The 16,460-nt window shown below is 43.8% G+C and overlaps 1 protein-coding gene across 4 annotated transcripts in view; it reads left to right on the top strand.

Moving 5' to 3' along the window:
• The window catches only part of Erc2 (ELKS/RAB6-interacting/CAST family member 2), an 875,988-nt gene that overhangs the window by 689,375 nt on the left and 170,153 nt on the right, over nt 1–16,460 (top strand). For all 4 annotated transcript variants that reach the window (XM_050158253.1, XM_050158252.1, XM_050158254.1 and 1 more), the window contains exon 15: nt 11,882–12,010. In XM_050158253.1, the coding sequence (XP_050014210.1) occupies nt 11,882–12,010 (129 nt within the window). The remainder of the gene's footprint in view (nt 1–11,881; nt 12,011–16,460) is intronic.

The raw sequence follows: 16,460 nt of genomic DNA, 5'->3' as shown, positions 1-16,460 counted from the left end.
TCTGAGACCTCCTGGAGGAGGAAGTCACTGTATTTTACTAAAAACCAGAAAAACATTGCTAATGCTGGTTGCTAAGAAACACCAGAATTTGAAGGAGGGAAATAGAGGAAGGGCTGTGACCAGTTAGGCAGGGGCCTCCATTTAATTCTGGATTGTCTGGGTTCCTTAAAACAAGATGGCAGGAACCTGAGTCCTCTAAAGTTAAGCTCCTCTGTTTCTCCCCAAAAGCTAAACTTCTGTCCCTTCTGCAGAGCTGAAATGATTTCCATAGCAGTTCATATTCTGAGAAGCAATTTCTAACTCATCTTTTTTGTGTATGATATAGAAAAATAATTGTGATTTTGCATATGACATGCATTAAGTATTCACATCTTATAAGAGAGAATAAAAGAGAAAACATTACCTTGAAATCTAAGTATCTAGTGATGGTCATCAGTATTTTATGCTCACTAATGTAAATCCTTTTCATATGTGCTTAAAAACATACATATACAGTTATGTACAGATATTTATATATTATTTGCTATGAACAGATTATTTGATAATCTGATTTTATTTTATATCTGTTCAACCCTATGTTATGCTATGTTTTTTCTTTTAATAAATATAAATATATACCATTTTTGGGTGGTTTATACATATTCCATTATAAAAATAGTCAATAGTTTGTTAAAACAAATTCTGATCAATTAACATTTTATAGCTTTCTTTGATTGTTAATATTTAGCATTACAACCTATGCTTTTTCAAGAATAATCGATGAACCTTACTGGCATATTAAATGCCTGTAAATAGTGTTAATACCTGTGAGGGGCACGTGCGAAGACTTTAGTTTAGATTGTGTTCTGGAACTTATTCCATAAGATGAGTTCCTCTGACCTAATAGTGACTTGCGTGTGTTAGAGTACAGAAGAGAGGAGGAGACAAGGCATGGCTAGTGCAAAGTATTGTGAGTGGTTAGGCTAGAGTTTAGATACATAAAATAACTGTGTTCACATATCTGAAGATCCAAGTTCTCCCCCTAGACTGAAAAAGGGCAGAAGAGTTCCTAACTGCCTGAAAATGAAACTAGAGAATTCCTAATAAGCACAAGGTCAGGAGATATCATATTGAAGTCATTTAATCCTTGTCTCTTGAGGTGCTGAGTTTCCCATTTCTAGTGGCAATGTGTAAAGACCAGGTCACCATCTAGACGCCGCTATGAATAGAAATTCCATCTAGGGAAAAGTTTGTACCATAGTCTTTTTCCCCCGATACAGATGTACTGGGCGGCATTTACATGGGCACAACACTTCCATCAGTAAATTTGACTTTGCTAAAACCTAAAAATCTTTTTCAGAGAAGTGCTTTATTGGCTGATAGTGCTAAAACTCCTAATGGTCTATCAATAACTGTTGTCCATCCTGGGTATAGCATAAAGAAAAGGGGAACCGACTGTATCCTGGCTCACTGGCTAGTGATGCTTGCCTGATTCTGTCCTCACAAGTGAACCTGGCAGATTCTGATGTGCCCCAGTGATCAGAGCTCTCTGTCCTGAACCTTACTTCTCGTGTGTAACCCCACACACCTATCCTACATGCCCTTCCCCACCTCACTTTTGCTCTGCTCTTTCTAAACTTGATCGCCACTATTGTCTTTGACACATACAATTCTTCTCATTACAAAGTAAGAAAGTGTCTCCAGATGACCCAGACGTGGAAAAGAACATGAAAAGGAGTCTTCTAGCTAATAAAATAGTAATGGCCTCTAAGTGAATCAGAAGATTCCATCTTAAATTATAATTAGGGAGCTATACCTGCGGGACACTTTCTCATCTATGAGATGTTTGAAAATTAAAGGGTTTGAAGAAAGTTCATGTAAGCACAGTTCAGGGAAAGAGGTCCAGACTGGATGTTGAATTTGGTGATATCTCTCTAAGGTTAAAATGTTTATATTCTATTCCACGAATATCATTCGAATCTCTCTTTTCCTAGCTTATTATGGAAACAGCTGTGGTATGTTGAAGCATCCATCCTTGTTGAGAACAAACTCATGTCAGTAGGCAAGCTGTTCCCTTGCCAAAGTATTCTTTGAAGCATTACTGGCAAAAGAAAAGCTGAAAACCACCCAGATGTCCACAAGTGATGCATTCTGTCAGTATTTACTTTAGATCTACTGTATAGCAGCCAGTACTCTGGGGCCTGGGGTTATCTCCTTGGATAAAATGAAGATCTCTGGCCTCCCAGGATCTCCATCCTAATGCATCAAGGTAGGACCATCAAGACATGGTGGATATTTGTTTTAACATGATGTTTGTGTGTGTGTGCGAGAGAGAGCACACGTGTGTGCTCGTGTGTGTGTGTGTGTGTGTGTATGCTGGTGCGCATGCATGCGGAGGCCAGAAGATGTCAGGTGTCCTGCTCCATTGCTCTATGCTGTATACTCTTGATACAATTCCTCTCAACCCAAAGCTTTCTGTTTTGGGTTAGGTTGGCTGGTCAGCAAGCCCCCATGATCCTCTTGTTTACATCTTCTCATGCCGGTGTTACAGTGCATACAGGCTTGTGCCCAATGTGTACATGGCTGTAGGAATCCAAACTCTGATCTTTCAGCTTGTATAGCAAGTGAGCCATCTCCCTTTTATTTTTTTCTGATACTTTATTTTACAGGGTGTGGATGTATGTGAGTTTGCTTGCATTTTTAAACATTTTTAGAAATATTAGCCAAGAAACCTCAATGTCAGGAGTGGCTATTGGGGTTTTCCTTTTGTAATCAGCTTCTGGTCCTGCTTAGTTTTGTTATTAGCAAATGTGACTTGTGTAAGACAAAAACTTAGGGACGATCAGACAGAAGACAGTTATAAAGCCAAATCAATAATACAGCCCGAGAACTAAGGCTCCTACTTCAAAGTAAAAGGACAATTTTTCAACCTGTCTGTAGCTACCTAAATGAAACTGATTGGATGTTTAATGCTGTCCAGACTGTGGGAATGGCATCAGAATTCATACTAAAGTACTCAGACCACAGCTGTGTCTTGACGTGGGCCTGCGGAATTCCAGGCTTCAGGCAGGGTAGACTTGCCCTCCCTTGCAGAGCAGTAGGAAGGCAGATGGCAACTGTGAAGGCTCAGCAGAAGAATCTTGAGCTCAGTTCTGATTCTGTCAGTGGTGGCATTTCCTTCACCCCGCGGAAGCCTCAGTCCATCCTCTGGACCATGGTGAACATATGTAAGAGTTTCTTACTTAAAAGTGTAGCCCACCACCAACATTTAGTGAACCTATATTCTGGAAAGTCCTTGGTGACAGGGAAAAGATTTTAGAACCTAAAATTCTCTAGAATCTTTGAGAAGATCTCTCCCATTCTCCAGTCAGCTTTCCCTAAGCCTATAAGCATACATGTATCATGTATGTACTTGAATATCTATTTTGTGTAAGTTCAAGCATTGTGCTTGTGCTATTTCAATTCCAGGAATATAGAAAAGATTTTGGGGGGTTCTGTTTTTAAAAGATAACTAGAAGTTATTTTTAATGTACCCACTTGATAATATAATCTGATATGTTGATTAAAGATGAAAATGATAGGAGTACAACATCATTTCTTGCCTCCTGGAAGTTGGGTTTCTGTCGGATGCACAGACATGGACCTTGCCTCTGGCTTAGGGTTATAAATAAAGAGGAGAAGGTGTGATTGCTACAGATGAGATTCCATGTTTGTGCGCTAGAGGGATGTCAGCCATGAAGAGCCTATGAGGGCTGGATTGATAAGCCATCTTGTTTGATCATCTATAAGGAGGCAGTGAAAACCCATCCTGAGTAGAATATGTAACTTGGAATCTCCCTCCAGCTAGGACTAAACCAGTCCTGTCCATGGTGGATTCAGGGTCTGTTGTATAAAGCCAGCGAGGATCTCATAGGTCAAACAAAAAGAGGGATGCAAAGCCAGCTTGCCACCAGGGGAAGATAAATGCCACAAAGAAGGTTCCAGGGATTTGGGGTTTGGGACACTTGCTGTGAGTTCTCTCTTCTTACTTGTTTTCTGACCAATTGGAAGATGAATGAGTATGTTTACACTTCTTCCACTTGTCTTACCCAAGCCGGAGACCAGCTGGGGAGACCGATTTGTTCCCTGTCCAAGGCGCCAGCCATCTCTTCCCTCTGAGTCTCTTTCTCTTTCTTGGCTGCCGGGTTCCTTTAGTCCTGCCAGACTTTCCCTCCTGTCTCATCAGCCTCTCTCCTGGCTCAGGCTGTGCTCAGTACGGCCAGCAGCCCCACTACATGTGTGCACGGCCTTGCTCCCAAGGTCCCTCCCTTCCTTGTGTTGTCGCTACTTTCTTTGGTAGGGTTCATGTTCAGAGGTCTTAGGCTTTCTCCTTTCTGTTGGCCACTTTCAGAACTGAGCAGATGCAGATGGTGTTGGCTCCCTGCTTCGCACAAGCATCCAAACCTCTGTGAATAATGTCCCTCTGCCACAGAGGATTCTTCTGGGTTCGTTCATCGTCCCTGGGCTGCTTTGAACATCCAGTCTCTGCTGTCAGCTGCCCAGGCCTCAGCTCTTACTTTGCTCTTTCATTGTGATGGTAGTTTCTCAAGTCATGTTGAAGATGCCTTTCTGTGTGTCTTCTGAGTCCAAAGGTGGACTTTCTTTAGATGTTCTCTCTGAGGCACATGCTGTAATTTATTACAGTGTGTTTTAAAATAAAGATATAGTGATTAGAGGGCCCTGTACCATCTGTGACTCTTCTGTGTTCTATGAAGTCTCTGTGGGCACCTGTTCCTTTCTCTACATCTCCCTCATTCGTCTAATATTGTGGTCCCTTTCAAGCTGCTGCTGGTGTCTCAGCCTCAAGGGCTCCTATCATCAGGGCCCGCTGGCCTGGCCACTCGTTGTGCCAGGCCCTACGAGCTTCCTTTTGCTTTCATCACTGGATAGAGATGATCTGGTGGGGCAGTTCTCAGCCAATAAGGACAAACATTTGGGAATTTTGCACCAGATGAAGATCTCAGCCTTCCTCATCTGCACAAATTTACGTCATAATACTTTACGATACCATTATCATTTTCTCCCTCACTGGCTTCCTTTCGTTTTTCCTTCCCTCAGTGCCTCTTGTGCCCTCTTTCTAGCTCCCCTCTTTCATCTTCCCTCCTTCCTTCTCACGCTTCTATTTTTCATTCTCTCCATCTCCCGTCCTTCTTTCTTTCCAATTATTTTTCTTTCTTTATATGTTCAGGTTTCTTTTTCTTTTTTTTTTAAATTAAGCTTTGATCTCAAAGTCTGCTTTGTCGAGATGCTCAAAACAGACCCTGCCCAGAGTCCTCTCACAGTTCAGTAGAGGAGTCCCGGCTTTTCTGAGACCCTCTATTGACTCTCCAGGTTGAAACAGTTTGGATTCCACATAAAATATGTGTTGTTTACCCAGGCTCTTCATGCTCTGCATACTGTTACAGTCCTTGAGGAGCTTGTCAGTGACAAGTAAGATAAATGAATAAAGAGGACTTTACAAGTGTTTAAAAGCTAAGTATAGCATGTGCTGCCCACTACTTAATTAAATAGACCTGCGCTTAGCCTAGGAGCTCAATGGTGGAAACTTCTAGGCCCCCCCTTCCCTAACACCCCACTGCAGGCACCAGCGCTCAGGATGTTAGAAATTCCTTGGTAGTCTGCAGTTGCTAGCTCTTTAGCCAGATCCAACGCTCTGGTGCTGATTGAAGCAGTATGGACTGGAGCGGGTGGCTCGGGAGTTGATAGTGGGGTTAGTGAATGACACGCACCCCTTTGAACCTTGAGGATTGCCAAGGATGACTTGTGAGTTTACGGTAGGGTTAGTGCTTTGAACCTCAGTCAAGACTCCATGGATTTCATCCTTCTCACCAGGAACGTTAAACTCATGTGAGCTGCTTCTCTTTTATGTTCAGACAGTCTTTCCGGAGTCCCAGCTCATTTCCAGAATAATCTTGTTTTTTTTTTTCTTTTTATGAGGGAACCAATCCACAAAGATTCAAGTGTAGTATACAGGTGTCCCACAAGCATGCTACTGTCCTAGACAGTAGGGCTTGAGTCTCTCTGTCTCAATTTCCTCTTCAGGTAAGCCAGGATAATAATCACCTCTATGGGTTACTACTTAGTAATACACATTTACCCAGATTTTTATTGGCACGGGCTTCTGTCCTTATTGAAGTAGGCCTCCATCCCAACCTTTGTCACAGGGCTGTTGTGCCAGGTGACTAAGATGATATAGCAGCGCACCATTCCTGGTACGGCAAGGGCCAGGTAAGCAGAGTGATAACTATTGACATTGGCAAGTGGCCCAATCTTCAGAGGCCCACATTCTTCCTCACACTGTGAGGGAACTCATGCTCCCTACAATGGACAGAGTGTAGAGGCCTCTCCCTGTCAGTCATCACCCACCCTCAGTAAGCTGTGCTGGCTGGAGCAGGACAGAGAAGACACTGGCTTTAATCCTTGTGCATGACCCTCCAGAGAATTCCCCCAGCTTCCTAAGAAGCGGGGAAGCTGCTTGATAGGATAACCTTCCTCTTCTGATGTTAGTTAGGAGAGAGAGGGAAAGAGAGAGAAAGAGAGAGAGTACAAAACTGCAAGTTCTGCTCTCTAAAGGAACCAGGAGAGGAGTCAGCATCTGCCCAGGATGAAGACCCCATTCCTATGCTTGCCCATTCCCGAGAGGCAGAAACTGAGTCATGGAACTGATTCGCTGGGACTCACAGCAGATATTTGATAGAAACAAACTGAGTGCTGGGCAGGTGCTGCTTCTCCAGAGACTACGACAGCTGTCGTTCAAGACAGTGAGAAGCCTGCAGTATCTGTAGAAGGGAGACCAGTGGTCTTTGAGTATAATATTCCCATACAAAAGAAAGGTATGTGCTTGGGGATGATCCGGGAAGATTTTGTCTGGGATTTCTGAAAAAGAAAAAAGTCAGACAGGAATTTTTTACATTTCATGGGAAGTAATAACAAAAAATGTGATGGCAGAATGGGGAAGTGAGGCCTGGGGGAGAAGAGGCCAGTCCACATTTGTGAACAGACGCCAGTACCCTGGCCCATTTCCCCAGAGATGTCACAGTTTGGCATACATGAGTGTACGGGTGTGGCTCTATCCTAAAGTCCTCCCCTTATTTCCAGAACTGATAGGATCTTCTTAGATATGAGGGTGAGTGGTTAGTTCAGATATTTTTTCTGTTTCTTCCACATACAATAAAGAATAAAGAAAGTGACATCCACATAGTATGTCTTGAGTTGCATTTTTGTCTGTAGTCACGAGTAGACGGGTTGGCTGTAGCACCTGCCTATCCTTGCCTCCTTCTACTCATATCCAAGCCAACTTTCAACTCTTAGCTGCAAAGGAGCCTAGCTTGATGCCCCTACCTTTAGCTGTGAGGACTCTCTCCTGCCTCTGGTTATTCATGTAACCCCCCTCCCCCTCCCTCCCATCCTCTTCCCACACTGCTATACTCAGTCCTCCTTCCCCATGTGTCCTATTGACCTTTGCTTTGGCCTCTGCAGCTGGATTCGTTCCTTACTCTTCATATTGCTACTGTCAGATCCTGAAACTACAAATCTGAATTTTTCCCTGTTCGTTCATTCACTAGAAGAATGATTATGAACTTAGGAGCTCTTTCTCATTGCCAAGTCAACTTAGAACAATTATTTCAACTGTGCGTGTTTGTGTGTTAGAGGTACAGAGGTGTAAGCATCTACTAGTCAATCAAGGGTTTCGTCTTGTTTTGAAAACTCCATGGATAGTACCTTTTGAAATATCAGAGGGATACAAAATCTAGCACCTTTGTACACACAGTGTTTATCAAGTATTTTAGTTAATGGATAAAGTCTTGGTTTTCCACGTTGACTTTTGGTACTGGTAAAAGCCTTCCCAAGTCCCCTGGTATTCCAAAGGCTAGGGAAGAGTGAGAAAATGCCCTTCCTTATACCTAGGTACTCCTTATTCACGATGAGGTAATTGGGCAGGTTGGCACTAGGTCCGGTTTACTGAGAAATAGAATATTCCTTAAAGAAGAACAAATTGACTTGCTAGGAGCTCCATATTTGTCTCGGCAATCATGATGTCACATATAGAAAAAAGAGTCAAACACAGGTGGCCAGAGATGGGAGCTTCAAAGTGACAGGTTGGGACCCAGGTGACTCCCTAGTCAAGTCCCTGTGTTCCTAGATGCTGTACTTCAGAAAGGTTGTCCATCTCCAAGTCCCCATGAACGGTTTCAGGTTCTCAGTTAGGTCTGCCCCGAAGACCTGCTGCTGTGTGGTGGATCTTTCATGTGCCCTTTGGTTGGAGGGACGTGGGCCACCTGCTGAAACTCTACAGAGTTTGAAAAACTGGCATCCTTGTTTTCGTTTTTGTTTAAAAAAAAAAAAAAACCTTCCTACAGGTTTTCTTTTGTTGACCATTAAGGAGTATTATTTTTACCATTTCTTATACTTCCTGGCTTTTCTTTGTATGGTAGAAAAACAATATAACTGGGCAGGGATGTGGTGAGTAGTGCAGATTATGGGGGCAGGATACAAAAAGAAGTCCATTTTCAATTCACGTTAAAGGAGCCAGATTGCCCAGTTGTTTTATGGGACCGAACATGATTACCCAGGCTGTAAGGGCTCGGTCACAGTTTAAGAGATATGTTACAAGCAAGGTAAATAAAAGTAGTCTGAAGTATCAGACCAAACTCAATTTTTCACCTCTGTTTCACACTCTTCTCTCATCCCAGACTAATCAAAAGAAGCTTCTTCCGCTCACGATTGCTCTGTGTACATTTCCCCCAGATCTGGTATTCATATGAACAATGCGGTTTATTTATATTTCAGCACCAAATTGGAAAGATGACATCATTCATTTACAGTCTTCATCCCTTGACATGCCTACTCTCTCACACCTCATCTTGGCGGACACATTTAGGGCTGCATACAGCATCTTGTTTAGCTTGCGCATTCTTTTATGGAACACAGTTCAAAGGTAGGGAGCTTTAGGATTGTCGCTGGGAAGAGGATGACCTCATAAAGTCACAGGGGCTCCCCTGGAGGATAAGGGCATTACGATGTTTACACTAGCACTGTTATTATTTGTTCCTTTAGCCTTGATCGCTTGTTCTTGGGCTTGCCCTTCCTTCTCCACCATCACAGACCTCATAGCTCCCTTCAGGCCCCTAGAGTTCGATTTGGAAGAAGCTGTTCCAGATTTATTAATCAGTGAGTTCAAAAGTATAGTGCTCCGTGGTGATACTGGGGTTTTAGGTATGAGTGCTAGGCTTCGGCACCTCCTGTCTAATGGCAGGAGGACTAAGGAGAATCTTGTCCACAAGGGCTCTACTGGCCTGCACTTTCCCAGAGGCCTCATTTGTCCAATGGAAATTCTGTCAGCTGCCAAAGAGTGCCTGGATTTTTTTATTTAATTTTTAAGTTGTTCTATTTTATATTTTTATTTTTTATCATATACATGCATATTTATGCTCACTTTGGGACCTTTCAAATATTGTACACTTTTTAAAAGATGGAATGAATAAATCATGAGGCATCCTTTGGCAGGTGGAGCTGGCACATGAGGTGTTTCCAAAGCTTAACAGACCCTGGGTACTTAAGGGATAGCTCTTTCCACCTGTTCAGCTGTTGGCCTTCTCTGCTAGCAGCCTGACAAGGAAAGGGACCTGAAGGTTGAAAATTGAAAGACCCAGAAATGTCCATGCCCTTTGTTAAGAAATGACTCTTGAGGCTAAAGCCTGTGTCTTCCTTTCCTGGCTGCCAAATGACAGTAGTAATAATTCTTCCAAAGGAAGTTTGGAAAGCATAACTGTACATGAAAAAATACCATGAGCAGCCGGGCGGTGGTGGTGCACGCCTTTAATCCCAGCACCCAGGGAGGCAGAGGCAGGCAGATCTCTGTGAGTTCAAGACCAGCCTGGTCTACAAGAGCTAGTTCCAGGACAGGCTCCAAAACCACAGAGAAACCCTGTCTCAAAAAAAATGTACTACTTTAGGTCCATAATACTCTTTGCTATTAAATAATTATTTTTTATTGATTTTTATTGAGCTCTACACTTTTCTCTGCTCCCCTCCCTGCTCTCCCCTCCCCTCTTCAATCCTCCCCCAAGGTCCCCATGCTCCCTATTTACTCAGGAGATCTTGTCTTTTTCTACCTTCCATGTATATTAGATCTATTAAATAATTATTTATATTGCACAGTAAACTTCTGACTGGTTGGAATCCCTGATTGGCCCCCAACTTCTGGCTCTCTGAGAATACTGATGGTCCACTGTAATCTTGGACTGTTATAGCAACCCACACTATGTCCTCAACTCTTGGTAATCTATCCTGCTGAAGAAAGACGTACAGCCCCTGTCTATCATCCTTCCAGCCACTCCTTGAAGCAGTATCAGCTTGGTGTTTGCTTCTGCAGTCCAAGCTTCAAGGGAAGGCACAAGGAAAGCACCTAGAGGGGGCCGAGAATATTGCTCCATGGCAGAAAATAGGCTTAGTATGTACAGTGCCCTGGGTTCAATCCCCAGCACTGCTAAAGAGAAAGACGAAAGAAAAAATAAAAAGATAGGAAAAAACGAAGGAAGGATAGAAGTGAAAGACAGAAAAGAAGAAAGAGAACGAGAAGAAAGGAGGAAGAGAAAGAAAGTAAAAGAAAGGAGGAAGAAAAAGAAAGACAGTGAAAAAGGGAGGAAGAGAAAGAGAGAGAAAAGAAGAACTGAAGGAAGAAAGGAAAGAGGAGGAGGAAGGGAGGGAGGGAGGGAGGGAGGAAGGAAGGAAGGAAGGAAGGAAGGAAGGAAGGAAGGAAGGAAGGAAGGAAGGAAGGAAGGAAGGGACAAGAGCAGGCTGCTGCAGAATGTGCTGTGAATTAGTGAGACTCGAGAGTTAGGATGAAGGAAAAACCAAGGAGAAGAACTGCAGGCAAAGAGCACAGCACACACAAAGGAGAAAGTTCTACAGCGCAGGATGACAGTGAAGATGGTAGTAAAGGCATTGGGCTGACACTTGCTCCTCACAGCAATCCCAGGAAGGATCCCTCCCATTTTAGAGGTAAGGAAGTTGAGGCTTAGTCAATCACCTTAGGACAACACAGCCAGCGCGTTAGGTGGAGCAGCACCTGAATCTGGGCAGTCCTATCCTCAAGTCCAGACTCTCTGACTTTCCAGGCGAGCTGATTTCTTCTGCTGCCCTTCTGAATGGGCTTCGGGCATTTTTTTGTGTTATTGTGGCCTCGTTAATTCTTTTTCTTTTTCTTGCCTTGAAACAAAGGAATACAGCCCTGTGGCTCTCGGGACTTAACTATGACTCCCAGTCTCCGTTATGACAAACACCACATGATTAGAGCAGTCAGCCTGTTTTCCACTGACTTGGCACCAGTTCCCGCAAAGAACAATGACAGCTAAATGTCTGTAGACAACCTTTCCCGAGATACCGTCACGTTGCAGCAGTGACCCGTCTCCGTCAGTGTCCCTGCGTTATGTCCCTGCGTTTGGCGGCTTTGGAGTGGACTTCCCTTCCTTGTCCTTGGAGAATATTGTCTGTCATTCTGCTTTTCCACACAACCCTCTCCCAGCATTCCTTACAAGGCTTCCTTCTGACCTTCTCTAGAGTGTAGGGTGTATCCGTGGGCACTTTGGGGTTGCTAACTCCAAGTGGCTGATTGTACCTTAGGATGTATCTACCCTCCCCCTCCAAAAGAACACTGACATGGACAGATGTCACATAGCTTCAAGAGTATGATGAAGCTTCCTTTACTAAAGCTTCTTATTAGGTTTCAATGTGCCTAGAAATGAGAACCTTGGGAGTGGAGTAATTGCAGCTCTTCTCGTAGGTGCTGTCAGTGTGCCGTGTCTGGTGGCTTTGTTGTCTACCTCCTGATAGGCTCTCCCCTGCTTTTCCTTCTGCACAGACCCAGAACAGAATGAAGCTGATGGCAGACAACTATGACGACCATCACCATTACCACCACCACCATCACCACCACCACCGATCTCCTGGGAGGTCACAGCATTCCAACCACAGGCCCTCTCCGGACCAGGTCAGTTTCATTGCTGCGCACCTCTAGAACCCCTCTTACGCTTTGGGTATTTTAAGATAAAATAAATAATCCTCAAGAAATAATAAACAGCATAAAGTGATACGTTCTTTGAACTGAAACTAATAGCTTTGGTATTTATTTCCATCACTCAAGGAATCTAAATGTTTTTCTTTCTCCTTCCTCTTTAAGGTTTTGTCTTTTCTTGTTTATGTTATGCAGTTTCTTTCCTCCCCTCCTTTCTTCTCTCATAGATAGGCAGCCTATTGCTGGCTCATATCTAATGGCTAGTTATTTTGGAATGCCTCTTTCCAAGTTTTAAAAGAAACCACACTCTTCCCAAGAGCTTGGCAAGCAGAGAAACCTTGAGTTTGCTGAGCACTCTCCTAGACAGTCCCTCCACGATGCAAGTTAATAGTGAGGTAAAACACCAAAGGAGAAATCCATTTTGCTGGCCTTTGAGTCGGTGAAGTCAAGGAGCCTGGCTTCTTTGCTTTGAAGCCTGTCTTCTCCATCGACTAAGGAAAACAAGGGAAAAGATGAAGTTACAAAACCAAAGAAGAAAAGAGGAGATGCCTACAGTTTTCAGCTGCGTTCACACTCATCCCCTACCTGCAAAAGCTGTAGTGCCGAGTAGGAAAGCTTCCGAAGGTGATGCACTCATCCCGTCTGCAGAAGCTATAGGGACTAGCAGCAAAGCTCCCGAAGATGATGCATATGCAGATTAATAAATTAAATAAGAATAAGCAGAGCAACATAGTCAGTATCAGTAGTTTTTCTTCCTTTCTGTACCTTTGTATGAGCATAATATCGTGTATACAATAAATTCCAGTAGTTGTGGGGCATTAGGGAAAGGCACCTTTTTCTGTGTAAGCCGGCATATCTCAGACTTTGGCAAGAAACAGTTATTAACTGTGTGTAGAGAGGGTGTCAGTGTTTGCTAGGGAGGTTGTGCTCATTATACCCCGCCACTCTTTTCAGATGCCTCTCCTCTCTCGCTCACCTTACTAGCATCTCAAGGAAGTTAGTTAAGGTCTAGCCTTTAGAATGTTTTGTCAGGAATAAAACTCCAGGGGGAGCTAGTTCTATAGAGCACACACACCACTGAGATCCCAGCCTTTGTACCCTGAAGAATTTCCCCTCGGAGACCCCAGCACTGCAGAAGGTTTTTTTCTAGAACTTATGGGTTTCCAAAACCACGAGCAGAAAGACTCTAGTTCATGGACTACATCCCTCTGAAACAGCTCTAGAGGCTGGTGACCTGGAAGATGGAAAGATTAATATGTGTCATTACCACACATGTCCTTGTTTTGGTCTGGTTTTGTGTGCAGCCTTTGGCACGTAGCACTGCGTGCTCACACCTGCTTATCCCAGCATGTCTGAGATGCCACCCCCTCCCGGCTACTGCCCTTTGGCACACTACCCTTTGTTCCTTGGCATTCTCCCATGAAAGGTCAATGTGAGACTTCATTGGTGGGAGGCCTGCAGACCTCATGATGGCTATCCTTCTGAGCCATGCATGCCAGAAGTCCCCCGTGGGTATCCTTCCCCCCCCTCAGACATAGTTAACAGGGAGAGCTGGAACGGTACCAGAAAGAATTGGAATGAGTCACACAAGGACCTGCTGATATAACCAGACGTGTGTCCTAACATGCCCTCCTGGAAAGAGTAGCCAGATCATGTCTGTGTGCTTTGTGAATGGTTATTTCTCAGCCAACCTGTGCGTTGCCTGGCAGTGGGGTGTCTTGAATGCTCAGTTGGCCCCTGCCATGTGTCTATGTCACTAAATGTGTCCACAGGATAGCAGTTATTGTGCAGTGCTGGAGTTCCAAAACTTAGTTAGTACTCCCGGAACAGTGTCTGACTGAGACACGTCCCTAGGAACTTGGGCACGTGTTTGTCATTGCCATCAACAGTGAATGCTCTGAGCAACTCTTGGGCACGAGATGGTAGCGGCATTGTCCTCAGCGGAAAATCCCATGGTCCAGGAGGAAGTCTACCTGGATGAACTCTGGTTGCTAGTCATTTACTCTGCCAGGTATTCCCTGGAGCAGACGTCATGTTCCAGCACATGCCGAGCCTGAGTAGAACACGCATGCGGGCCAGACAAAACCCCGACTTCAAGGTGCTTACTGTCCAGCCTTAGAGCAACAATGCAGGTCCCTTAGTGTCTACTGAATTTTTTTTCCTTGGTCATGTCAATCATAACGAGATAGATAATAAAAAGGTTTAAGCTAATTAGGGCCATGGTTTCTGTACTTGGTAAAAGCAAAATGGCCTTAACTAGGAGGGGACTTTAACAGTTTGAAGTTGGCATCACTACGGCTGCCACATTTCACCCTTTCAGTGAGCAAAGGAATGCTAAGCAAGGACCCTTGGTGTGATATATGGATGGCCTCAGAGACAGAAGCATTAGACTTCCTGAGCCAGAGTCCCTGTTAGACCATGGCCTCCAGATGTAGGAAATGGGGCCCTCCCCTGCACGGTATCAACAACCTAGATGTCAACATTAGCATTTTTATGGAACTCAGTCATAGAGTGTGGCAGGTGTGAAAGCCTACAAAGTCTTCCCAAGTGATTGCAATGCCAGGCATGATTGTGTAGGTGGTGGAAAGGGATACCCTGGGGGTGGAGCTACCCCATACATGATTGTGTAGGCTGTGGAAAGGGATGCCCTGGGGTTAGAGCTACTGGTTAACAGGAAGTGAGAGACCTGTATCAGAATGTGGCATCCTGGACTCTAGACACTGAATTAGTATGGGTGATATTCCATCGAGTGTCCACTGTGCAGAATTAGCTGAGCTGATATGAAGGAAAATGACTTCTTGCCTGGCCTTCTGGTCATTATCAGGTTCAACCAACCATGTCTTCTAGACAAGTGGCCACTGTTGCCATTGTTTCCTGAGGTCTATGAAGAGATCAGAAGACACGAAAATGAGGAACTATGAAAAATTCAGTCATTTTGCTATGTTTCCAGAGAAATTCATCTTTCTTTGGGAAACACAATTACCAAGCACTTGCAGACTTATATTTTTTTCCCATTTCTTTCCTGTCCATTTGCCCTTTACTGTGATTTTTTTGATGTCTCTTAGAAAGAAACTGAATCTAAGCATTATAAGTCTAAACTCACGTTCCCCCAAGTAACTTCTAGAACATTAGTCCTATGAGAGATGTCTTGAGACAAAGATTTGGTGGGCCAAGAACTTTGGGAAAGTACTGTACATTTTAACTCTATCTCCTAGCATCCTGATGCCATTAGCAGATCAAAGGATCTAAAAGGCATATAATAAAGAAAGCTCTATAATTTTATTTAATCCAGAATTTCCCAGACTTATTTGATCATGGTTTTATTTTTTTTTTCTAGTAACATCTTTGCTTTGAGAAATTGTGTTCTCAGACTAGCAGGTAAAACAGGAGACTACCTAGTTTAAAATATGATTGGTCCCATTTCTAGCAGAACTTTCACAGGGGGGAAAAGACCTTGAGGCACCAACGGTGGTTCACACCGTGGAAAGCGAAAGTGCCTCTTCCATTGTTTCCTGGAGAGTGAGGTTCTCACCCACAACCCAGATGATCTGAAGGACAGGACTCATGAATCCAGGGTGAGGACTCATGAAATCAAGGACAGTCATAAATACGCAGCCCTCAGGGATTGCCGAATAAATGAGGAGAGAATAGTAGGACTTGAAGATGGACTGAAGAAGTCATGACAGTACCTTGGGCAAGCATTCTAACCCCTGCCTAAGAAAGGAACAGTTAAGAACTAGAGGCCAGTCACCCCAGGATGACTACAGTCATCATATCTAAGTAGAAAAGAACATCCCAACACTGTGACCAGAATGTAGGAAGCCGAAAAGAACATCCCAACACTGTGACCAGAATGTAGGAAACCCTTTTAGCCAAGAAGTAGTCACAAAGTATAAAGAAAATATTTCTCACAGCACAGTAAGACCAGAGTAAATGGAACATGCTGGAGACACATTAGTGAACCACCTTTTATTGAACTTACCAAGATTGATGTCATCAAATCAAGTGAAAACACAATTTCTCCTAAATGGCCTTTGCACCTGTAGTCATGAACATCACCTGCTCTTTCCCTTACATAGTAAGCATATTGGTGATACTGAATCTCTGCTTTCTTTTTTGTGGGCATCATAGAATGTGTACTGTCCCAGAACAAAAAAGGCATATTTTAGTGAGTCCTTTTTATTGTCTTCAAAATTTGTACTCAACCCATCAATGAGAAATCTGCATGGCACAGCGACATGTCCACTCAGACCAAGGATAGCCAGGCCAGTTCAGCCAGCCCTTCTAGCCAGGAATTTCTATCCTGGGTACTGGACAGGGATAATAGATCTTTAAGGGTCCAGATCTTACTGCTTGCTCATTATAAATGCACGTATATATGTAAAGGCACCTGATGCTCTGATTATGGTGTGGAAGTGGGGCCTGG

This window comes from Alexandromys fortis, unplaced genomic scaffold, assembly GCF_014885135.2.
Source record: "Alexandromys fortis isolate MF-2015 unplaced genomic scaffold, M_Fortis_MF-2015_v1.1 scaffold_106, whole genome shotgun sequence".
NCBI classification, from domain to species: domain Eukaryota; kingdom Metazoa; phylum Chordata; class Mammalia; order Rodentia; family Cricetidae; genus Alexandromys; species Alexandromys fortis.
Note: the sequence above shows the minus strand (reverse complement) of the source record. Positions and strands in the feature narration are given on the sequence as shown.